This window comes from Manihot esculenta, chromosome 3, assembly GCF_001659605.2.
Source record: "Manihot esculenta cultivar AM560-2 chromosome 3, M.esculenta_v8, whole genome shotgun sequence".
In the NCBI taxonomy this organism is placed as follows: Eukaryota; Viridiplantae; Streptophyta; class Magnoliopsida; order Malpighiales; family Euphorbiaceae; genus Manihot; species Manihot esculenta.
The window spans coordinates 28,195,771-28,222,464 of NC_035163.2; the positions used below are offsets into that span (position 1 = coordinate 28,195,771).

General features: G+C 32.2%; 2 protein-coding genes across 2 annotated transcripts; both read right to left on the minus strand.

Moving 5' to 3' along the window:
* Positions 1-13,202: 13,202 nt before the first annotated feature.
* Positions 13,203-17,981, minus strand: LOC110612308 (probable leucine-rich repeat receptor-like protein kinase At2g33170). Its single transcript, XM_021753062.2, has 3 exons — positions 17,170-17,981; positions 13,897-16,863; positions 13,203-13,813 (listed from the first exon to the last, which is right to left on the minus strand). The coding sequence occupies exons 2-3, from the start codon at positions 16,838-16,840 to the stop codon at positions 13,434-13,436; spliced, it is 3,324 nt and encodes a 1,107-aa protein (XP_021608754.1). The 5' UTR covers positions 16,841-16,863; positions 17,170-17,981; the 3' UTR covers positions 13,203-13,433.
* Positions 17,982-22,239: 4,258 nt separating this feature from the next.
* On the minus strand, positions 22,240-26,243 carry LOC110611478 (GATA transcription factor 1). Its single transcript, XM_021751853.2, has 3 exons — positions 25,892-26,243; positions 23,655-24,241; positions 22,240-23,363 (listed from the first exon to the last, which is right to left on the minus strand). The coding sequence occupies exons 1-3, from the start codon at positions 26,084-26,086 to the stop codon at positions 23,360-23,362; spliced, it is 786 nt and encodes a 261-aa protein (XP_021607545.1). The 5' UTR covers positions 26,087-26,243; the 3' UTR covers positions 22,240-23,359.
* Between the last annotated feature and the right edge of the window lie 451 nt (positions 26,244-26,694).

Sequence of the window (26,694 nt, forward strand, 5' to 3'; positions counted from 1 at the left end):
ACAAGAATCTCATTGGTTCGATATTTACATAGATTCAAGGGACAATCTGAAATGTGTTGTGTCTCAGTGGAATATATAAGCTTAAGGTCCTTGCAGGTGGTAATGAAGATACTCAACAATTTGATATTTGTTTTCCTTGGAATAAATAGCTGTCTTTTTTTTTTGTCTTGCTTTAAATTATAATAAAATAATATTATGGCTTGACAACAAAAATAATATTAATTATGTTTTCTCTTGTTTTTTCAAATGGTTCCTGATTTTCACAATATATTTTTCATTTTTATTGATATAATTTTTCTTATTTAATTTAATTTATAATAATTAATTATTGTATATAAAAATAAAATAGTAAAAAATTATAAATCTAAAAATTAATTTGAAAGCTTAATTTATTGACCATTTTCACACAATTAAAGAAAATATATAAAAAATAAATGCAACTTTTTGTTTAATAATCTTATATACACATGTGGCGGTTTCTAAATGGCCATCTGAATCTTAAAAATTAAATTAATTTTTAAGTAAATTTAAACCCATGGAATTGGAATCAATCTAAACAATTCAAATGAGATATACTGAATTAGATAAATAATCATGGAGAATTAATTAATTTAGATTTAATGGATGGACTTTATTAGATTTTTAAATAAAGATCATTAAAATCTTATTTTTAAGGAAAGAACTATCTTGAAATTAGATGCTTTTATTAATTAAAAATGGGTGCATGCATTGATTAAAAATCTTTTCTGAAACTAAAACTACTGATCGTATTAATAAAATTTTATTAAACAAAGAGGGATATCATCCCAAATAGAGAAACGATTGTGCCTAATAGATTCTCTAGTCGAAGTATGAGCAGATAGAATGGCATGATGACAAACCCATTTAACAAAAATATCAGTTATAAATGTGTAGACTGAAGATCTTGAACTACCTACAAACAGTTCATAAGAATGCAGCCATTAAAAGACAAAAATTCTGTCGCAAAGAGCAAACAGTTATGGAAAACTAAAACTTTAACAATTACCGGCGTACCATTACCTTTCGAGAAACCAGAAACACGTCGTTGAAATATACCCTTAGAGTTTTCCACAACAAAACCGTAGCCAATAAAATCTTGAGCTTGAAACAAAATCCCATCAACTTGATAAAACCAACTGAAAATGTCCAAACTTGAAGATGACGCACGAATTTGGAGAGGAATAGCTTCAGGATCACGAGCAGGATTGGAGGAATGAAACAAGTTCCTGCCCTGATATAAAGTTGCAGTGGTATTTCCATGCAAAACACCAGCACGTTGAGCAGCTTCCCAATCCAAGATATGATGCATGATGTCTTCCATAAGGTGAGCTGCTGAATTTTGCACCTGATTCCATAATAATGAGTTCCTTGCTGACCATAATTTCCATGTACAGACAATTACAAAGGTTTTTCGAACATTGTCTTGGGACTTCAAAATCTGCAGTAAAAAATTAAAAAAATTATTATTAGGTTGCAAATCTCCCACTCCCCCTAACCTCTAAACTTCCTTGGACACAGGACAATGCAACAAAATATGATTGACACTTCATCTTCGTAGCACCAAGGACATCTAGCATCCACATTCACACCCTTTTGCCTTAAGTTATCCATTGTAGGCAATATATTTCTACAAGCTCTCCGACATAAATCCTTCACTTTTGGAAGGACTGAAACATTCCACAAATTAGTCCATAACTCACCCCCATATTAAAAGATGATCTTCTTAGCAAGTCCATACACACAAAGTATGCGGATTTCACCGTATACACACCTCTTTTATTAAAGTGTCACAATAAGGAATCTTTCTTATTGGTAATACTAATAGGAATGTTAATAATAGCACTGATATCTCTTGAAAAAAAAAGCTCCATTAAAAGAGCAATGTTCCAAACCCTCCCATTACTTTCAAAAAGATCACAAACACGCAAATATGGTTCAATAAAATCGGGGCCGTCATCCGCAAAAAAGGTATCCTCCTTAGAAATCCAGAGAGTTGAAGCCACTAGCATCCATTGAAAATTTTACCGAGCAATTTTTCTAAAAATAATATATTTATTGAATTAAAGTTGAATTATGCCTAGATATTAATGTCGAACCGACTCATCACGTTGAATTATGGCAAAAATGATCATATAGAAATAGGTGTAAAGGTAATTAATCTTGCTAAATTACAAGATAATTAATATGAAATATGTGCAACTATATTTCTAAGCTCTTTTCTATTGTTTGTGTTAGAAGTATAAATTAATTTTGAGATGTAAAAGAAATTTTTTTTTTTTTTTAGAAATTAATTGCTCACACTACGGTTGTTGCAGGCTTATAACAATACGCATTCAGAATATAACAAAATTAAAAAAATTACAGATAACAATTATGTGATGTTTTAGAAGAAAAAAGAAAGAATATATAAATTGTGAAATAACTGTTTGAGATATATCTGAATATCTATTTTTGGTTGTTAGAAATATGTCTGAGTAATTGACTAACAGATTCGTTTTCAAAATTTTTTAAAATAAATATTTGTCAGAGGATAATCTCTATAATATAATTCTATCAATTTTGAATTTTCTTCAAAACAATTCATATTTAATTTAAAGTTTTTCATAATATAAACACTAAAAAAAATCTTATAATCTTTTTATATGAGATTGTTTCTCTTTTCTTTCTCATAACTTATTCAAACAAGCTATGTTTATAACAGAATAATTATTTATTAGAAGCCATCTACCGACCTGTACTGACCTATCGTAATTTAAGGCTTGATTTGTGTGTAAATATCTTTTCTTTTCTTCTTTGTCTGTACAGTTTTAGAAATTTAGTTTATACAGCATAGAAAGTTTGATATTCTTAGATTTCCTAAATAGAGGTAAACCTAATTAGGGATGGCAACGGATCGGGTATTTTCGGGTACCAGATCCGACCGAACCCTAATAGAATGGATTTGGGTAGTTATAATCGGATTTGGGACGGGTTCGAATTTTAAAAATAATACCCGTTGTGGGTTCGGATCGGATTCGGGTTTTATGTACAGGGTACCCACTATCCGAACCCGTTTATATAAATAATTAATTTAATATAAAAAATATATTTTACAATAATATTTATAAATTTTTTTATATATTTTTATTTAAAAATTTAAATTTAAATATTCTTTAGAAATATTAAATTTTTTAAATAAAAATTATTAATGAAAAATATTTTTTATATAAATTATTAATTAAAATATATAAGATTAAACGGGTTCGGGTTTTATTCGGATAATAATAATCGGGTTTGGGACGGATTCGAATAATTTAAATTAATTTTTAATCGGATTCGGAATGGATTCGGATATTACTAATATAAATCGGATTCGGGTTCGGGTAGTTTAATTTTCGCGGGTACCCTACCCGTTTACATCCCTAAACCTAATGCATATATTGTCACATTCTTATCAATTAAAAGGGTGTAAGAATTTTCATTCTCAAATCGTGTGATTCTCCATTTTTACATGCTATCAGAGCCATGGAAATTGAAAAGAAACACATGGAGAATTTAGGAACAACGAAAATTTTTTTATCCAATAAGTAAAAAAATTTTAATCTCAACCTATTAACTCTTTTTCCTTTACTTTTTTGGTTAAAAGCCCCAAAAAGAAGTAGGAGGTAGAGATGGCTTGAGAGAATGGATTATGTGAGTAATGGAACTTTATCAAGCTTTTTTAAGGGTAATGGTATGTTATGAATAATTTTCTTATTTGAACTCGATTCATTATAGATTAAAAAATTTTAAAAAGTGAGTTTCATCATAAAAAAATAAATAAAATCCATTTTAATATCTTTAGAGTCCATGATGGATTAGGTCGATCTAAAAATTTTTCGTCCTTCCATAATAATAGAAATAAATTATAAAAATATTTTAACGTAATAATAAATATATAGGATATTTAATTAGCGGGTTAGGTCAAATTTTAGAAACGTAGAGTAATTATATCTCAAGTTACAAAGAATAAACACTCCTAAAATTAACATCAAGACATGAGTTGTCAAAAATACTACCAACTTGACATATATATAGATTCTTGGAAATAGATCCGTCACGTTAAATGTCTTGAAAATTTTCATCTCATGTGGGAGGTCAAGGACATAGGCATTATCATTAATCTTCTAAATGATCCGGAATGGACCAATCATCGTATCGAATCATCGCATCGACGGCCGATCAAAAGGCGACAAATCTTCTAAATGATCCGAAATGGACCAATCATCGCATCGACGGCCGATCAAAAGGCGACATACTTGTACACATCAAAGCAATTTTTAGTACACTAATCATGTGATTAACAGTTCTTTCATCTTCTAGCTCTAATCTACTGTCAAGTATCCCTGATGTCAATGAATGGTTTCGAACATAATTTCTTGCCCATGTCACTAGATCTCCTCCTTGATCTAATGGCTGCACTGGAATTTTCCCAGTCAACAACTCCAGCAGAACAACTCCATAGCTGTAGATATCACATTTTTCTGTTACTTTCATTGTGTATGCATACTCTGCCATGAATAAGAAGTGAACTAGAGGTCAATATAGGCAAGAGAAAGAGTTTCAGAGATTGATAGTTCTGTTAAAAACATACCAGGAGCAATATAGCCATATGACCCTGCAACTGCTGACATTGATTTAGACTGAGGCATGTCAATTACTTTAGCCAAACCAAAATCACCAACATGAGCTTCAAAATTATCATCAAGAAGAATGTTGTTCGACTTTATATCGCGATGGACAATTCTGGCTCTGCAGTCATGATGTAGATAGGCAAGACCTTCAGCAGCTCCAAGTGCAATCATGTACCTTGTTGGCCATTCCAAGCTGCAAGAGGGCCCATGAAGGAGTTCACCCAAGCTACCCTTAGCCATGTACTCATAAAGAAGCAGATTGGAACCCTGGTGATGGCAAAATCCATAAAGTTTAACAATGTTCCGGTGCCTGATCTTTCCGAGAGTCAAAATCTCAGCCTGGAAACTGTTTTCTATGTTGTTTCCCTCTCTGTTAGATGCTAGTCTCTTGACAGCAATGGTTTGTCCAGTATGCATAACTGCTTTGTAGACTGTTCCACAAGCTCCTCTTCCTACAACATAACTATCATGGAAATTTTTTGTGGACTCAACCAGGTCTTGTAAAGTGAATCCCTCCTTTGGAGGGAAGTAGATATCTGATTCTGGAGATGAACTCTCATTGGTAATTGTGGAGGGAACTGGTTGAGCTGGGCGTCCCATGAAATATAATATTATTGCAATTAGAATCAGAGAAACTCCACCAACAGCAGCCATATGAGCTGGGGAAAAATATCTCATCGGTTTAATATTTACGTTGATTCGAGAGATAAAAGTCGATGTGATTATTGTATGTGGTATCTACGAACATATGCTCCTTGCACATGGAATCACAAAACTAAGCGTTTTGACCTTTGTTTTCCGTGGATGGACTATATAGCTACCTCTCTTTCATCTTCTTATTGTATCTCTAAATCAAATGGGTTGCTTCATCCTTTGAGTTAATAAATTATAATAAAATAATATTGTGGCTTTGCAAACGAATAGTTTATGTTTTTATTTTATTTTATAATATATTTTTCTATTTTCTCTCAACTCTTTATTTTTTTTACTTTTTAAAATTAGCATAACATATATCATGGAATATAAATTAATTGACAAGATGTGTGGTGCATTACCAAAAAATCAATGGCAGATTCTCAAGTGGTTGTGTCCAATATGCTTCTTCTTCTTCTCCCAGTTGTTGTCCATTTGCTAATTGTCTACAAATTTCCTGCTTTCCAAAGCTCAATTGCTTCCATCGTTTCATGGCTGCAACCATGTTCATCACATTCATACAAAATACAAAGAAAATAAAAGTCAATTAGTTGAATGCAGGAAAAGGCCAAGGCCCAATAAAATTAGCTATAATCTAAGTTGACCAATAGAAATCCCGAGACCATAATTCGAAGGCAGGAGATAAACTAGCAAACTAAACCTATTTTCTTATCTGCTGAGCATGATTTATTTTTATTATTATTATTATTATTATTATTATTATTATTATTATTATTATTATTATTACTCATAATTTTACTTCGGACCTCATCCAATTAATTTTTAATATTATATTAACCATAAATACAAATAATCAGCCATTCAAGTTTCTAACAACATTCAAAATTAATTTGTAAATTATAAGGACTTATTTATAAATAAGTATATTATTTATTTGAATTGAATTAAATTAAATATTTAAACTAATATTGTAATTAATTTGAATTGAAATGAATTGGTAGGATTTAATAGATTAATCCAATGCTATTAATCCAGCTAAGCCCTTCCAAAATTAGCAAAAACTTGAATTTGGTAACTACAACCAACTTACCGAATATATATATATAGTTGGCATACAAGGATATTGACATATATGGGAGGTTAATTAATTTAATTTTTTTTTAATCTATAAAAAGAAAAGATAATTTCTCTCTTCTTACTGTCCATCGAAAACCTTTGATTTGAATCATGTGGAAGCAAATAATACTATTGATACTAGTGATATCAAGTGCTCACGGCAGAGAGAAGAAGTTAGTAGAAATTATTAATGATCTGGGTCCAAATATTGAACTCAAATACCATTGTAAATCTAAGAATGATGATCTCGGACAACGAGTACTTCCTTACAACGGGTCTTGGTATTTCACATTTAGACCCAATTTACTTGGAAACACTCTTTTCTATTGCCAATTTAGTTGGGGACAAATATCACATTGGTTCAATATTTACGAGGATTCGAGAGATAGAATGAGATGTCATGATTGTCTGTGGTACATACGAGGTAATGGTCCTTGCACGTTGAATGTCTGCAGTCAAAAATTTGATCTTTGTTTTCAGTGGAATTCATAGTCATCTTTCATCTTATTGCATCTCTAAATAAAATGTGTTGCTTCTACCTTTGAGGTAATAAATTATAATAAAATAATATTGTGGCTTTGCAAAAGAATAATTTATGTTTTTCTCATTTTTCTTTTATTTTATAATATTTTTTTATTTTCTCACAATTCTTTATTTTTTTTCATTTTATCTTATTTCCTTTCATTTTTTATTTTATAAACACCTTCCAATTTTTAAAATTAAATTCAATATTTAAATCAAAGAGACTCTTAATTAAATTATTCTTATAGAGTATGTTATTTTTAATGATAAATACTTTCTCTAATTTGATTTCTTCTTAATTAATTTAGGGTAGAATTTCATCAATTTCAGATATTTTTATGATATTATATATTGTAGATAAAATGAATAAAATTCTAATATAATTTTCTTTTTGTTTTAATTAAACAGTATCAAATTAATTTCTGTTAGAATTTTCATTTTAAATCTTTCGTAATGCGAGTAGCATTACATTGGTAATGTACACATTAAAAAAATCAAGTTAACTTATTGACCAATTTTAAACAATTAAATAAATGGGTATTTACATGAAAAGTTTAAAATTTTTTGTTATTTTATAATTTAATTTAAAATTATAAAAATTAATAAAATTATTTAAAATTATAGATTTTATTATAATTATATTAAAATATAAAATTTAAATTAAATGAGTGTATATCGATGACGTAAAAAAATAATGTAGATTATTTTATTATACTTATATGTCACATAATAAATGTGACTGATATAAAAAATTTAAAATTTTTAATTATTTTATAATTTAATTTAAAATTTTAAAAATTAATATTATTTAACTCAAAATTTCTTAAATTTATCATTCCTAAATTTTTAGAATTTTATTATTGCATTTTATTTTTATCCGTTTGGTATAAAAAATTATAATAAATTTTTTTTTATTTTTTAGTTTTGATTATTTTAACTATTTTGAGTTTTAATTATTTTTACTCTTACTACAATAAGTGTTCACTTATATTATTAAATTATAATCGAATATTAATAGTTCAATAGTAAATATTAAGATTATAATTTTTATTTTTTTATTATATTAATATAAATTTTTATAATAAATATAGTGAAATTTATCATAATGAACATTAATAAAATATATTAAAAAAATAAAAAATTAATAAATATAAAATTAATTGTAATTTAAAATAATGGTAAATAAATAAAAATTATAATTATAATTTTTTATATTATGCCAATATGAAGGTAAATAAATTTAGAGATTTTAATTTAAATTATATTAATTTTTAAAATTTTAAATTAAATTATAAAATAATTTAAAATTTAAAATTTTTTATTAATAATATTTATTTACGTAACATATAAATATAATAAAATTTATAATTTTAAATAATTTTATTAATTTTTAAAATTTTAAATTTCTCATATAAATAGGTTTTAAATAAAATATATAAAAAATAAATGCAACTTTATGTTTAATATATCTTTTACATGCGCGTGTTGAAGAATATATAAAAAAATAAAATATATAATTTTTGGAACCCTTTATATAGAATTTAAATTGGTACACTTTAATTTTATGATTGACAGTTATTTTAAAATATTATCATTTCCAAAGTAAAGTTTATATAATTTAATTTATAATAAAAACATTTTGTAGTTTTACACACTATTAGGAAAGTGGATTTTTTTTTTCTTAATATCATTGAAATCTATGGTTAAATTATTGTTTAGTATCTAATTTTGTATTTAGTCGTTAAAATATTTATTTAAGAAAATAGTCCTTATTTAAAATTTACCATGTTAGTTACTTTTTTTTTTAAATGGGAATCAGAGATTAGGGGAGTAAAACCTGAAATCTCGCAAAATTATTCAAATGTACTTATTATCAGGCTAAATTAAATCTGTGAGTGCATTACCATTTTATAATTTTACATATTATTTATAGAATATTATAATTATTTAAAAATAAGTCTTGATATTTAGTCTTCCATATTAATTGAACTTATATTTTATATTTGAAAAAAATTAAATAAATAATCTAACAGTTGTTGGAAAATAGTAGAAAAAGATATAGAAAATAAATTAAAGATGAGCAGAATATTGCTTGAGGCGTGATAATAATCACTGTCCTTAAGGATAATTCACCTACGGTTGCGTATCCTCCAGGATTCAACAAGCCTTCTAAATTACAAGTAACCCAGGAGTAAGAACAGCAACAATTATTAATTACTCAGAAATAGAGAAGAAACAGTAGAGAGAAAGAGAAGTAATTGTTTTGTTGTGTGTACTCATAACACGTAAATACACTGTTATTTATAGTGTTTATCATTATTCAAATCCACAATATCAGATAAAAATATTATTCAGTTAAGATAAAGATTTAAGATATCCACAAAATCAACTAAAAAATCTGGTTTAGTTAGGATAAAAATTAAGATAATTTAAAGTAGACAAAATCTTTTTAACAACTTAAAATCTGTAATTTATTTCAAAATATTTTAAATTATTTATGATTCTTTTGAAATAATTTGTTAAATATCCAAAAATCCCCCACTTATTTCAAAAGAATTGGAACATAAATTTAAGAAAAATATTTTCTAGGTATAGTACAATGTATTAATTTTGGTATTTTTTGGACTATAAACCAAAATTTGATTAAGTGAAAGATAATTTACTGAATATTTGGTGAAGTTTAAGCTTCTATGAACCAAACAATTCTTAGTGTAAATTAAACTTTTCACCAATCACAATGTACTTTCACAATTCTGCTGTTTGACGCGGTGTTGCGCTAATAAGCCATGCGCATGTCTGAAAATTCATGAGAGCTCTAGAAATTTGCCTTCAATCTCATAGGAGCGGCTCCACTCCACTCTCATATAGGTCATTCCCATAAGTGTATACTGCAGCTTATACACCACCTACTATAAAGGATATGGAAATAATTAAGAGTTTTAACTCAACCTCACTTTCTTTGCAGTTTTAGCACTAACACCACAGGTAGAACTTTATAAAGTGCTGAAATCAACTAATGATTTGTTATTACCCATATGAACCTATTTCATGGGATCGCCAATCATATAGGTTGGGTTACCATCATTGTTGACTTCTTCCAACAGGCTATAGTCCCATACCCCTCGATGTTTCGTTTATTAATTTTTTTTCCAAGGGTTTAGTCAGAGAATCGGCCAAATTCACTTCTGACTTCACATAATCAATAGATATAATTTCATTTTTTAGAAATAGCTATTGCAGCTTGGCAATCATAATGAATAGACACAGAAGGTGTTGGTTTCATTCCTAATGGAATGCCTGCCAAGAAGTTTTTCAACCACTCGGCCTCATTACTAGTCAAATCTAGAGCAATAAACTCTGATTTCATGGTTGATCTAGCAATAACAGTTTGTTTTGATGATTTCCACGATATTGCTCCACCACCTAGGGTGAAAATATAACTTCAATAGTTTCTTTGCAAAATAATGTATTAGAAGAAGAAATTACATCTGAAAAAGTTAAAGAATCATCTTCCAAAAGATAAGCATAAAAATTATTTCTGAATGATTTTTCTTTCCTTTGTCTTTTTTATCTTCTTAAATCTTCAACTTCACTTCCATTTATATTTTCACTAACAGATACATTAGAAACAACTTTATTTCTCAGAGGAAAAATATTTTCAAAAAACTCAACATTTTTAGTTTCAATAATAGTGTTTACAATCCAAAACATCACTTTTGAACACAAGAAATCTATATGCAGCACTACAATTAGCATAACCAATAAATAAACAATCAGAAGTTTTTGCACCAATTTTTTCTTTTCTTTGGTTCAGGAAGCATAACTTTGGCTAAACACCCCCACACTTTTAAATATTTTAAGTTTGGAGGATAACCCTTCCATAATTCATAAGGTGTAATACCAATTTTTTTTTATTTTATTTATTTTTTTTAAGGAATTCTATTTGTAAGTGACATGCTGATAAAATGGCTTCACCCCATAGATTATCTGGTGCATTAGAACTAACAAGTAAACAATTCATCATTTCCTTAAGTTCTTTTTTTTTTCTTTTTGCTACCCCATTTGATTCAGCACATACTTTACATTTATCTAAACATAAATAATTAATATTAGATATAAGTCCAATTGCATGCATTTTCTTAATATAAGGTAAACTTACATGACCAATCCTATCATGCCATAATTTAAAAGAATCAATCAAGTAAGCAAAAAATCGACATTTTCATCATTAACAATTTTAGAAACATTCAATACAAACAGTCCATTATTACAATATCCCTTATCTACAAACACATTATTTTTAGTTATAACTACTTGGTCAGATTCAAATGCAACTTTCACTCCATTTTTACCAAGCAGAGCAACAGAAATCATTAGTTCGAATTTCAGGGACATGTAACACCTCATTCAGTTTCAAAAATTTGCCAGATGTGAGACGAAGAAGCACTTTGCCTTTTCCAAGAACTATGTAGTCCTTGAGTCACCAAGAAACACAGAATCTTCTCCTGCACTAGCTTGAGTGTAGGATGAAAAAAGCACTTCTATTTGTACAAATGTGCCTCGTAGCACCTGAGTCTATGACCCATTCATTCACATTAGCCACAAGATTGGCTTGAGAAATGACCGCAGCAATTATGTCATCTGCTTCCACCAAATTTGTCTTTGGTTTAGCACTCCCCATTCTTTTCCTGCATTGAGATGCATGATGGCCTGGCTTGCCACACACAAAACAACTACCTTGTTTCTTAAAAGTAGGATTATTAATTTTTGGTTTATAATCATATTTCTTTTCATACCTTTTGTTTTGGTAGTGTGGCTTGTCTTGGATTAAGTTGGTGTTGGCAACGATCTCTTTTCCTTTAGCTTTCTTGATCTCTTTCTTGTTTGTATCTTCTATGATGATATGAGTGATAAGCTCAAAAAGGGACAGCTGCTTATGTTTATGCTTGAGTTGCTGCTTTTAGTCGCTCCACGAAGTTGGTAATTTTTCAATTAGCAAACCAGCAACAAGCTCCTCTTGAAGTGTTATATTTTCTGATTTCAAGTCCCTAATCAATTTGTGGTATTCATTGATTTATGCCTTTATATCTTTATCATCCACCATCTCCCATTTGTAAAATTTGCCAATAGTAAATTTCTGTTTCCCAACATCCTCAGCAGTATATTTGGTAATTATGGACTCCCTTATTTGTTTTGCTTCTTTATAAGAGCAATAAACATCAAAGAGATCGTTAGATAATGTGCTAATAATAGTGTACCTACATACCTTATTAGCATGAACATATAATTCCCATTGTTTGTTGGAAGTTTCTGCAGGTTTCGCATCGGTGAGAACAAAAGCAACTCCATGCATATCAAGAACTGAAAATACACGTTCCTGCCAGCGTTTGAAATTGTCACCATTGAACTGTTCAATTTTGGAGACATTTGGGAATGGCTTGGACATTGTCATGGCAGGTTGCATCAAAGCAGTAGGAATGCCAGTGGCAGAAGGATCAACAGGTCTAGTAATGGAAGTATGGAGAAGTAATTTCAGCCATTATCCTTAAGATTATTGGAAAATGGTAGAAAAAGATATAGAAAATAAATTAAAGATGAACAGAATATTGCTTGAGGCGTGATAATAATCACTGTCCTTAAGGATAATTCGCCTACGGTTGCGTATCCTCCAGGATTTAACAAGCCTTCTGAATTACAAGTAACCCAGGAGCAAGAACAACAGCAATTATTAATTACCCAGAAATAGAGAAGAAGCAGAAATAGAGAAGAAGCAGTAGAGAGAAAGAGAAGTAATTGTTTTGTTGCGTGTACTCATAACACGTAAATGCACTGCTATTTATAGTGTTTATCATTATTCAAATCCACAATATCAGATAAAAATATTATTCAGTTAAGATAAAGATTTAAGATATCCACAAAATCAACTAAAAAATCCGGTTTAGTTAGGATAAAAATTAAGATAATTTAAAGTGGAAAAAATTTTTTTAACAACTTAAAATCTGTAACTTATTTTAAAATATTTTAAATTATTTATGATTCTTTTAAAATAATTTGTTAAATATCCAACAACAGTAACTATCCTAGTTAAATGAGGAAATGAAAAATAGGGGATGGAAAAAAAAAATAAATTAACAATATTATTTTAAAATAAATTAACAATATTATTTTAAAATAAATTTAAAAAATAAATTAAAATGCTATATAAATCTGATGGCAAAAGCATTTTAACTTCATATATTTTGAGGGAAAAAAAAAACTTAATATATTAAAATTAAAATAAAGAGTAGCTATAATTCCAGATGAACGAGTGATGATCAACATGATCTGAGATACATATGTATAATGGTACTTCCATCTGTACACAAGTGTTACTAACTGTAATAATTGCAAGATGAAACACAGAATTTGAATTATAAGCACAAAAATCAAATCCCAGTGGCTGTATTTGAATGTACAAGAAGCTTTCTTTCATGAAGCATCATCCTTCAATGGAGGATCATAATCTGTAGACAGAATGAAGTTCCCTTCTCGCTCATTAGACTCAATGAGCATAAGTACAACTTCTCGCATCGACGGCCGATCAAAAGGCGACATGCTTGTACACATCAAAGCAATTTTTAGTACACTAATCATGTGATTAACAGTTCTTTCATCTTCTAGCTCTAATCTACTGTCAAGTATCCCTGATGTCAATGAATGGTTTCGAACATAATCTCTCACCCATGTCACTAGATCTCCTCCTTGATCTAATGGCTGCACTGGAATTTTCCCAGTCAACAACTCCAGCAGAACAACTCCATAGCTGTAGATATCACATTTTTCTGTTACTTTCATTGTGTATGCATACTCTGCCATGAATAAGAAGTGAACTAGAGGTCAATATAGGCAAGAGAAAGAGTTTCAGAGATTGATAGTTCTGTTAAAAACATACCAGGAGCAATATAGCCATATGACCCTGCAACTGCTGACATTGATTTAGACTGAGGCATGTCAATTACTTTAGCCAAACCAAAATCACCAACATGAGCTTCAAAATTATCATCAAGAAGAATGTTGTTCGACTTTATATCGCGATGGACAATTCTGGCTCTGCAGTCATGATGTAGATAGGCAAGACCTTCAGCAGCTCCAAGTGCAATCATGTACCTTGTTGGCCATTCCAAGCTGCAAGAGGGCCCATGAAGGAGTTCACCCAAGCTACCCCTAGCCATGTACTCATAAAGAAGCAGATTGGAACCCTGGTGATGGCAAAATCCATAAAGTTTAACAATGTTCCGGTGCCTGATCTTTCCGAGAGTCAAAATCTCAGCCTGGAAACTGTTTTCTATGTTGTTTCCCTCTCTGTTAGATGCTAGTCTCTTGACAGCAATGGTTTGTCCAGTATGCATAACTGCTTTGTAGACTGTTCCACAAGCTCCTCTTCCTACAACATAACTATCATGGAAATTTTTTGTGGCCTCAACCAGGTCTTGTAAAGTGAATCCCTCCTTTGGAGGGAAGTAGATATCTGATTCTGGAGATGAACTCTCATTGGTAATTGTGGAGGGAACTGGTTGAGCTGGGCGTCCCATGAAATATAATATTATTGCAATTAGAATCAGAGAAACTCCACCAACAGCAGCTGCAACAATTGTTATTATTCTACCCTGAGGATCATCTACACTTTTCATAGGGACAGAAGAAGAAAATGAATCTTCATTGCAATAGCCAAGGTTCCCACCACAGAGCCCATTGTTTCCTAAGAAACTGCTAACTGCCATGTTCTGAAATAGTGGAACTGGAGGTAAGGGTCCAGTCAGATTATTATATGAGAAGTTGCACCCAAATAAACTTTGAAGACCTCCAAATGTCTTGGGAATTTCACCAGTCAAATGGTTATTATTGAGAAAGAGAAATATCAACAAATTTAGATTACCCAGCTCTGGGGGTATGCTTCCACTCAGATTATTATTACTAAGATTCATAGCAATTTGCAAGCCTGAAAGAGAACCCAATTCTGGAGGAATTTCACCAGAAAATAAATTGCCGCCCATCTGCAATTCAGTCAAGTGAGAGAGATTTCCCAATGCTGGGGGTATATTTCCAGAGAATTTATTTTCTGAAAGCTTGAGAATCTCTAACTGCAGAAGGGTTCCAAGCTCTTCTGGTAAAGAACCTATGAAGTTGTTGTGGCTGAGATCAAGTCGTTGAAGCAGCTTGCAGTTAACAATTTCAGGTGGAATCTGTCCTTTGAGCAAATTAGAAGAGACATTAAAATTCACAAGTTGAGACAGATTACCTATTTCCTTAGGCAATTCATTAGCGAAGTAATTGTTTGCAATATGAAGCCTCTGCAACTTCTGACAGTTGCCAATGGCCTGAGGAATTGGACCACTAAACTTGTTCTGAGCCAATTCAATAGCAGAAAGATTTGTCAATTTGCACATCTCTGAAGGAAAGCTACCTGTAAGCCTGTTTCTAACAAGACGTAGCTGTACCAACGATCTGCAGTTCAAGATACCAGTTGGGATATTCCCATAAAACTTGTTTGCCTCCAGATTCAGCAGAATCAGGTTAGAATGCCGACAAAGGTGAGGAGGTATTCTTCCTGTCAGATAATTGTCTGAAAAATCCACCACCCAAAGTGGACTGTAAAGTCCAAGCCCCTGAGGAACGGTGCCACTCAGGGAATTGTTGAAAAGCTGCAATTGAACCATTTCTGTCAAGTATTGAAAACCATAAGGAATCGGACCTTTGAGATGATTCATTGAAAGATCGAGCTTTGTCAAGTTCCTCAAGCTACTCAGCTCATTTGGTATAACACCAGTAAGCTCATTCTGAAAGAGATACAGAAGATGCAGACCTTTTATCTTACTAAATTCTGTAGGGATGTTCCCAGTCAAATGATTCTCTGAGAAATCAATTTCTGTCGCCATAGATAGATTCCCAATTTCTCTCGGAATTGTTCCATTCAGCTCATTTCTGTATAGATAGATTTTCTTCAGAAAATTCATGTTCATAATTTCCACTGGTATCAATCCTACAAGATGGTTTCCATACAAAGCAAGCGTCTCCAGGTTAGTGCAGTTTGCAATCTCCTTTGGTATAAATCCTGTGATATGGTTACCCCACAAAATTAAATCAGTCAAGCTCCCAAGCATCCCAATTTCTTTTGGCAGCTCTCCTTCTATGGCATTTTGGGCAAGACCAAGCAACTGTAAGCTTTGACATCCACTTATTTCCGCTGGAATGCTACCAGAAATTTCATTCTGCCCTGCACGAAATGTTTTCAAGTTCTTGAGCTTCCCAATAGAATGAGGCAATGGACCAGACAGATTGTTGGTGTAAGCCACAACCTCAATCAATGAAGACAAATTCCCAAACTCCTCAGGGAGAGAACCAGATATTCTGTTATTGCATATATTCAAACGCTGAAGAAGAGACAAATTACCCAGCTCAGCAGGAAGTTGCCCACTAAACTGATTATTGTTCAGATATAAATATTGCAACTTTGAACAATTTCCGATGGTGTTAGGTATATACCCGGTGAGCATATTGTAAGAAAGATCAAGATATCTTAGGTTGACCAAGCCACCGATGCTGGGACTCAGGATCCCAGACAAATTCATCGCACTTAAATTGAGAGAGTGGACTACAGGCTCATAATCTGAAGTGCAATTCACGCCAATCCACTCACATGGTGTCTGGTCAGTGGACTTCCAGTTATTCAAATGATCAAATTCATCGTGAAGGCTGTCCTTTAGATCTAGCAGATAGTGCCCCTCAGAATTCAGCCCCTCAGAAGTACAAACCAATAGCAATAGCCAAAATACTGTAAACCCTGCTTCAAATGTTCTACTTGACATTTTGTAATCTCTCAGCTTGATCATGATCATAGCACAATCTGATAATTCCAAACCTGCACACGTAAAGCTACTTCAGATGGGAATCTCCAAAGAACATTCAACAAAATACTGGTGTATTCGTGAATATAAAGAACCAAATTGATATTTGAAGTAATAAACCCAGAAATTCAATCACCTAACGAGTTGAAGGAGTTCAAGAACATGTGCAGGAGTAAAAGAACTCGGCAAGACAGTAACTCTAAATTTTAGAATTTTAACAAACTACAATCACCACTTTCTCATGAATACGTATATTAAACCGTCAAAGAAGCAAATTTAAGCAAGCAAACAAACCGGCAATAGAGAAAAGAGAAACTAACCTGTTTAAGCAAAATTATCAATCAATTACTCGTCAAGGAAGAGATAGTATAAGCAAACAAACCGGCAATAGTATAAGCAACAACTGCACCACTTCGCTGTTACTCCTTGAGACCACAGAAAGAAAGAAACAGTGGAATTCATGAATCGAGAGAGAAAAACAAAGGGAACTCAGTTCACCTTTTGCCTCAAATGGCGGGGATCTTTGGATCTAAAGACCGAAGATTTTGGACTCAAAGGAAAAACCTCTCTCTTTCTCCCTCCTCTTTTGCTTTCCAGAAACCAAACAAGCAACCAAAAGTATAACAAACCAAAAAAAAAAAAGAGAGATTTTTTTGTGGTTTTATATTAGAGATATTGAAACGAAAGGAAAGCAATTGTAAAGAGACGAGCTTTAGCTCGTCTCTTGAAGCTTTAATGGCCGACAAGGCATGCTCTCATTTCCTCTATCCATCTGTATATGCACCTTTTCCATCTCTCCCTTTCTCTCTATATAGCCCAATATATACGATAATGGAATAATGCTCTCTGTTATTGCTGTTTCCTCTCTCTTTCAGAAGAAGTGGGGAATGGGGTTGGCTGGCTAGCTAGCCACTTGCAGTTTCTTTCTTTCTTTCTTTCTTTCTTTCTTTCTTTCTCTTTTTTTAGTGCCTCAGCGAAAAGGCTGTGTGCGGGTAACTGTTGCTGCAACTTTTGATTGAGGCAAGAAAAGTTCAATTTCTTTTTTGGTCTACAGATAAAGTTTTGGACTTTGCGTTGATTGCGACAGCTTCAGCTTTGGGTGGCAGGTCTCTTCCTTCCGGAATCTCTGTATATTCCTTACCCAAAACAATTTTTTTCTGATTTATTCAATCCATTTTCTGCCCTAAGTAACATTAATCACCCTTTAAATCAATTGTTTTTCTTTTATCTGTCAAATCACCAAACACCAATTGCTTTGAAAAATCACAACTGTCCAACCGACCAACCTCTTTTTTCATCGGTTCAAGCTAATCACATTTCATTTTCAGGATTTTTCTCTTTCTAATATGATCACATATTCAAAATTTCCTTATAAAAAAGACATTCTGCAACTGACTTACTAATTAAAATAATATGAATAGAAATTTTTTAGAGATTGATTTTGTATTTTCTTAATTCATTCTTTTACTGCATAAACAGCCTCCTCTGCAGAAAGAACGACGCTCTGCTTTTGCTTTGAATGCTGCTTCTTTTTTAAAGCGAAGTTTGTTTTAAATTATTAATTAGTACCTTTTTGGAAGAATTATATCAGTGTGAAAAGTTGAGAGGTTATTTAACTATTTTTCATGAAAGAGGATTGGAAGATATGACATGGCACTCGGGCCTACATATTAGCCCCTAAGAAAATAATAGGATCATAGATACGGACCCACAAAAGCTCCCTCTGCCTTAGCCGTCCAACCAATTACCTTTCCGTCCAGATCTGACGGTTCAAAGTTGTGGATTATCAGTCTGGCAACTAATCATATAACCTTGAAAGGTGAACTGGTGGGACCCAAAACAAAAAATAAAAATTTAATTTCATCACATGTAAATATAGACCCGGTTCAGCCCCTGAACCGGTCTCGAATCGGCTCAGATTAGACCTAAAATCAGTCTTTATCAAGTATTTAAGGGTCAAAGTCGAAACATGGATTTGGATTTGGTCATTCCATTCTCTGAATCTTAAAAAATACATTATATAAAAGATTTGTCGGAAATAAAGACGTACCGCTTGAATTAAATCAAAATTAATCAAACCAAATTGCTATTATTAAGAGTCATTAAATTAGAAATTTCAAATTTTTTAAGTTTTATTTAAGAACATTAATTGTTTTGATAATTGAATAGTTATTTAAGCAATAATTAATTAAATATTATAAAATATAATTTTTATAATTCACTCATTCAGCTACTAAATATTAATATTTTAATTCAGTTCAAACGTCAAATACTAATAAAATCTTTATTATAATTTATTATTATAATTTATCAAATTTTAGTATGTTAATTTTGAATCCTGTTTAACTCAATTTAAAAATTAATTCAAAGAGTTCACTTTCGACGATTGACAACGTGGAATTCAATAAACCCCTCACATTTAAAAGTTTTACGTGTCTGACATATTTATGAGATGATTAATATCAAATAAAAAGATTTTGATATTATGTTAATTTTTTATCAGATTTAATTCACTCTAAAAATTAATTTAAAAAAAAAATAGTGTTTATAACTCATATAAGGGATATATTATCATTTTCTACAATTGATCAAAATTCAATGCGTATTTAATTAAAAAAATTTTAAATATATTTTACGAATTGATTTAATATTATAAACTTTTTAAATATATTTTACAAATCGATTTAATAAGTATATTGTGAAATTTGATTGCAGGTAATTGGGGTTGGCTCATTTCCACTCAAACATCATCCGTATATGCAAGATATTGACCTGTGTTTGTGGCTGTGGGAGAAACAATCTTTTCAATATCAGTTGGGTAGATTGACACTTTAATTAATTCCTTTTTAGAAAATTAATTCCCAGATATATATTTTCAAAGATTACACCATACTTTTTTTGAAAATATTTCCTTCTTCATTCACCTCCTAACAATTTCAATCTTAATAATTAGGTTATTGTCTTTAATCTATTTGACATTTAAACGCAAATAACTTATTTAATAGATCATAAAAAAAAATTAACTGATATTACTTTAAATCCTATCATCATTGAAATCTATATAATAAGTTGTAATAATAATAATCATCATCTTTTAACATTTTACTAATTTTCTATTATCAGAAATCTGATTTTTAATTTAGCCAATTAAATATATTCATTTATTAATATAAAAATATTAAAAAGTAGTATCAACGTGACATCTACTATTATTATTTTCCTTCCCTAGGAATCAATCCACTTTTGCTGAAAAAAGCACCATAATTCACTACGATTTTGAAATGGAAATAATTAATGGAAATAATTAATGGGAATAATTATAAATTATTTTTTCTCCATGAAGTGTTATTGCTTTTGTTGTTTATTTTTCATAAATATGAAAAATATTTTTTATTTTTTATAAAAATTATTTGTTGGTGATGTAAATTATATAAGTTTACTCGAAATTTTATTTTATTTTACTCATATCATCTTTGAAAAAAATATTCAATTTTTTACATTTATATTATTTCTACAATAAAAAAATACAATATACTTATTTTTTTTGGAAAAATTATAAAAATCTAATTTGTAGTTATGTGTATTTTAAATTAGAATCTCATGATTTCACAAGTTTTAATTAAGAATCTAACTCAAGTTTGTAAATAAACACTTATACCTTCACACCATCAGTCAAGTCATACTCTTATATTGAAAATATGAATCTTAATAATGGGATGTTAAATAAATAAATTGTCTTAAAAAAAGTGATATTATAAAATAATTTTTTATTAATATTTATTATCACTTCATCAAAATTTAAGGTTATTAATGGAAAAAGAAGGGCAAGGTGTGAGGTGTAAGGTGCACATCAATTTTGAAATCGGGAAAGATCTGGAGTGGTGGGGTCCATCGCAGTGCACGTGAACTGCAAAGGGCCCATAATGGATGATTGCCTAACTACCCAAAGCCCATGCGCCTTCCCCTTTTTTAATACGCTAACTTATATTTTATAATATAATTCTTCAAATCTCGTTATGAGATTTGATAAAATTAATAATTTAATTGTTATTTTTTAATATAATATAATGTAATTTCTGAAATTTATTGTATTAATAAGATAATTATTTATTGAAATTTATACCTAGTCTATAATAATTTAAGCTTTATATTTTTAATATTTATAATAGCTTAATCGATTTAATTTGAATTAATTTTTTTATTTATAATTTATTAAAAATAATTTTAATAAAAGTGCTATTTTGTTAAAAAAAAATCAAGCGCTAAATTATTTAAAATTTAAATTAAGGAGTTTACTAAATCATTCAAATTATAATTTAATTCTTATATTTTCAATAAAAAATAATTTAGTTTTTAAATTTTTGTTCTATTCGCAACACAATTCTCCTCTTATAATTTACTGTTACAGTAAAATATTTTAATTATTCAAATTTTACTTTCTACAATAAATAGATTTTTATAGTTTTTGTATTTATAATAATTTAATATTTGTAGCATTTTATTTCTTTTAATTTGTATTACTTTATTTAATTATGATAAATTTAAAAGAAAAAATAATTTTATTGTAAAATAAAAATTAAGAAACTAAAATGAAGCTTATCTTTTCCCATTTGGCATGTGGTTGGTGGGAAGGAGCCATTCAGTGAATTTAGGTAGGAATCACACAAGTTAGGCATGAATATCTCATTTATTACTTGGTAGGTTTTATTTCTACTTTCCTTTTATTGCTAATATGCCCCCTTCTTAATTATTATTTGCTTTTAGGGGCTTCTTTTTTTTTTTAAAAAAAAAAACCTAACTATTCTTTGTAGCTGGCATGTTTAATTTAACTATTTTAAGTTTCAATTTTAAATTAATATAAATTTTAATTTTAAAAATAAAAATTTCTAGATTAAATTTTTATTAGGATTTGAATTTCATACCTAAATAATTGCATATTAAAATTTTGTTAGAAGGTGTCATTAGAATCTTGTAAACTATATATGATGCATGAAAATAAATTTAATTAATTGAAAAAAAATAACTATATATAAAAATTAAAAATATAAGCATATAAATAGAAAAGCTGCACCCACTAGTTTTTTTCTTTCTTTAGTGATGAATTTTCTTAGGTCCAAGAGAAGATGTAAATCATAACTAGCTCTTGATGCTTGTCAACTTTAAGTTTTTAATAATCTATAAAATTTATATTAAAAAGTCAAAATTAAGTTAAATTAAATTACACAAAATAAAATTTTGGTCCTAGAGATGGTCCGGTAGTCCTAGGTCGAGTTTCTTCTCGGTTGTACATGTCTGTTTGAGCTTTCTTTTGGTTTAGTTTAGCTCTAGAGATGAGTTTTTTGGGGGTTTCTATCTTTGTATTATCTTTCTATTAATGAACTCTCTTTTTGAAAAAAAAAAAAAAAAAAACAATTAGCAGAATCATGAGCACCTAAGCATCCATGAGTGTGATTAAAATGTTGGAAATCACCCTTTTTAAACTAGTCGTCTGTGCTAGCAAGAAAACACAGACAGTACCAATTTTGTTCTTCAGCAGCTCAAGATTTTCACTTTGAATACAACAGTTATAACAGAAATAAAATTAATTTTCATAAATCTAAGTGAAACACCCTCTTAATCCTTCTCTTCTTGTCACCAAGAATAGCACCTCATTATCACAGTTGCTCCATGGGATTATTTATGGTCAATCAATGCCAGACTACAGGGGAGGGACCCTTTCAATTTTTCAAACCTACCTGTCAAGATTATTGATTGCTTAACGTTCTAAACTTCTCTGATTTTTCATACATTAGTTACATCAGGCAATTATGACTCTTTTAATCTAATAAACTAAACGGACTCAAAAACCCACAAATTACCCTCAAATGCTCTTTGCCCTAAATGGGTCCACAATGCAGAGGGTGAGATAGGAAGACCTCTTAAATCAAGCATTTTCCAACTGAAAAATCTGTATTTCAACAAAGGCAAAGTGGTACTTAACAGGCAGAACCTACGGACAGACAGTGAGGACCACCATCTGCTGTAATAAAAACCTCCAATTCCAAAGCAGGGAATTTTTAGTAGTTTTGTTTACCTGTCTGTAAAACACATTTCATGTTGCTTTCATTGGCTCAGAACACCCAATTCTCCCTAACCCCGAGAGATGCAGACAAAACTACTGTAACCCTGTAATATCACCAGTTTATTCCTCCATGCAAATACTTCTTCCTCATGCCCTTCCATCACAATTCAGAAACCAACATCTTTGGATTGTGTTCATATGTGATGAAAAGCTGAAACTTTTTCATTCACCCAAGCAAAGAATTTTAACATATGACTTTACCCCCAACAACCGAGTTTGGATTTGTGTTACAGCTCACCATTCACCAAGATTGCCACTATCCATAAGAAAATGAGTTGGCTAGCTCAAAGTAATGAAACATCACAACCACTACTTCTCAATTCTCAACCAAACAAAAAATTCTATCCCCAAATCCCTCAACCACAATTCCTTATTTTCCTTCAACGCCATCATCTGCAAATCAGAACCAATCAAATGCAGCAAAAATAATTAAGATAGGACAAAACCCAACAACACTACCTTGCTTTTCTATTCTAAAAACATAACCAGCCATACACTAGCAAGTAAAAATTTTTCCCCTACTAAAATATCAATAAAAACAAAAGAACATCACTAACCTATCCCATTACACCAAACCCTAATTCCTAACTATGCTAATTAAAAAGAAAGTAAAAGAGAGAGAGAGAGAGAGAGAGAGAGAGAAGGGGTGGGGTGTGGAGGGATCACCAATCACCATTGCCCTACCCTTTCTCCATAGCTTTCACAACCATCGATCCCATAATCAGCTTCTGCTTCCTCATCTCCATGACTTTCCTATGCGAATTTGAATGCAATTCACTGCGGAATGTCGGGCTACTAGCGGGCCGGTACTCGGGCACCAGTCGCCCTGATTTATACCTCACTCCACACGCATTGCACAAGGTTTTAGGCCCTAGGGGCCCCGCCCGCCATTGAGGGGTCTTTTCAGCACCGCAGTGCTGACACTTTCTTCCCATTGTCGACGATGTTACGGCTGGTTTCACTTTCCTCAAATTCTCCAAGCTCCACCAACACTGCTGGCCTTGGAGGTCGCGGCGGCGGCTTCGATGATGCTTGCTCCTGGCCTTGACTGGTACCTGGAGACTCCAGCAGTAATCCATGGTAATACTACCATTTGTGCCACTATTCCCGCTGTTGCTGGTGCTGCTTGTGGTGCTGTTCTCCAGCACCGATACTGGGCTCCGCTGCTTCGGGAGACCACCTGGGTTCTCCGATATAATGTCGACGAATGTTTCCACAGCCGGAAAGGCGTCTTTGTTTGATAACCATTCGAGCTCTTCCTCCGCAAATTCCTGAACGAAAATGGGAAATTATCAGAATCCAGAACCCCATAAGCCATAAACGTCATTTGAAATAATAAGAAAAGGGCACTGAGTTAACTCAAATGGTGAACTCGGTAACTCGAAAGCGTTTTCTCGCTAAATTGGGCGCCCAATTTAATCAATAATAATAAATAATTAAATAAATAAAAAATTTCCACTTATTATTATTATTATAATAAACTAAAGAGGGGCTTAGCTGAACCAGTGTCCGGACTGTTGGGTACATTTGGGGAATATGTAAAAGTTTGAGGACGACATTGTCTTGTCAAGTGGGTGAATGTAGGGGTGAGCATTCGGTCGGTTCGGTTCAAAACCGAACCGAACCGAAATAACCGAAAACCGAATTGCAGAATTTTACACAAACCGAACCGAACCGAATAAGAGGAATAACCGAATCGAACCGAACCGATTTGGTTCGGTTCGGTTCGGTCGGTTCGATCGGTTCGATTCGATTTTTAAAATTTTTTTTTCACATTCATTCTAAAATCCAATTAAAATATTTTAATTTTAATTTTTATAAATAAAAAATCAATATTGGGACTGGGGACGGGGACGGGGACGGGGACGGGGACGGGGACTGGGGACGGGGACGGGGACGGGGACGGGGAGCGGGGACTGGGGACGGGGACGGGGAGCGGGGACTGGGGACGGGGACGGGGAATGGGGACTGGGGACCTGGGACTGGGGACGGGGATGGGGACGGGGACGGGGGCGGGGAGCGGGGGCGGGGAGCGGGGAGCGAGGACTGGGGACGGGGACTGGGGACTGGGGACAGGGGACTGGGGACGGGGGACGGGGACGGGGACGGGGAAGGGGACGGGGGCGGGGGCGGGGGCGGGGGCGGGGGCGGGGGCGGGGAGCGGGGAGCGGGGAGCGGGAAGAGCGGGGAAGAGCTAAAACCGACGTAGTTTAGTGATTTCGGTTCGGTTCGGTCTGATCGAAATTTTTGAATCTAAAACCGAACCGAACCGAAATCACCGATTTTTCAAAAAATTAAACCCGAACCGAACCGAATTAAAAATAAAACCGAACCAAATTTTTAGTTCGGTTCGGTTCGGTCGGTTATTTCGGTTTAAACCGAATAGTGCTCAGCCCTAGGTGAATGGGTGGAGTGACCGTATCCAAAGTTTACGACCAGAAAAGTTGATTAATTTGCTGGACATTTATTGGTTACAACTCCAACCTCGTGAACCACAGCTCACGACAATAAATACCCAATATTGACCTTGAACTGTCAGAGATACTCTCCTACTTTTAACTGACACGTGTCCGTAAACACGGTACTTACACATGGTCAGAATTGTCAATTCAAATCAACAGGGTGGTGGCTGCCTCTTTAACCAAACAAAATCAGAAAGCCAACAACTACCAGTTAAAAAAATAATCAGAACGCATACCATTCAATGCCGTCTACTTTGACTCGGCCGAGTTGCAATCAGGCGAGTCATTTCTGCTTTAACAACTCGGAAATAATTGTCCTAGTCAACTCGGTAATAACCTAAAAAACGACCCCAGTCAGGGCGAGTGAAGCCCCGAAACAACCACAAAACTACGGAAGTGGGGGGAGTTTTGAGACCTTAAAACCCTTTTAAAGGAAGAGTGATGGAGGCATAAACTTACAGGTGAAGGATCTGGGTGGTCGAAAACATCAAAAGGAAGCGGGGCAACGGCAAGTCCATTAGGTGAAGGGTTAAGGGGAGGAAAGGCCTTTGTGGGTTTGTTGCTGTGTTCATCATCGTCTCTCTCTCCTATGTCGGAGGCAAAGTCCAGTAGGTCGTCCATGATGAAGCAGGCTGCTGGGTCAAGAGACTCCATTTTCGGATAGAGAGAAGTGAAAGAGATTTCTCAGAAATAGCAAAGGGAAGGAAGGGTTGGTGCTAATAGAGAGAGAAAGTGGGTTTGGGTATATGAATTATCATAGAGGGTTTTTGGGTGGAAACGAAGGGATGATAAATTTTGGGTTTTTTTTAATTTTCCTTTTTTTTATTTTTTATTTATAAAATCTTGCATTGGGCAAGTATCCATATGCGCTTCACGTCCTTTTCTTGCAACTTCATTAACACACCTGCTCTAATTAACTTCCGTATGCTAAAATTCACAGTTGCCCTCTTTTAAATAATATAATTATATTTATAAAATTAATTTTATTATGAATTATTTATTTTTAAATAAGATTAATGCGAGTGAGTACCCACTTAAATTATTAGGGGATGATATTGACTAGAAAATATCTGTAACATAAATAATGATATTGCAAAACTTCATTAGATCTCCAAATTTAGTGGTAAGCGGTGTGATTATAAATGTAAATACACAATAAAGATGAGGGCATTATGGGAAGAAAGTTTCTTTTTAAAAAGAAAAGTAGGTTTGAGCAGATAGAAAAGGAAGGGGCGGGCCGCTTACGCAACGGCCAGGCATGT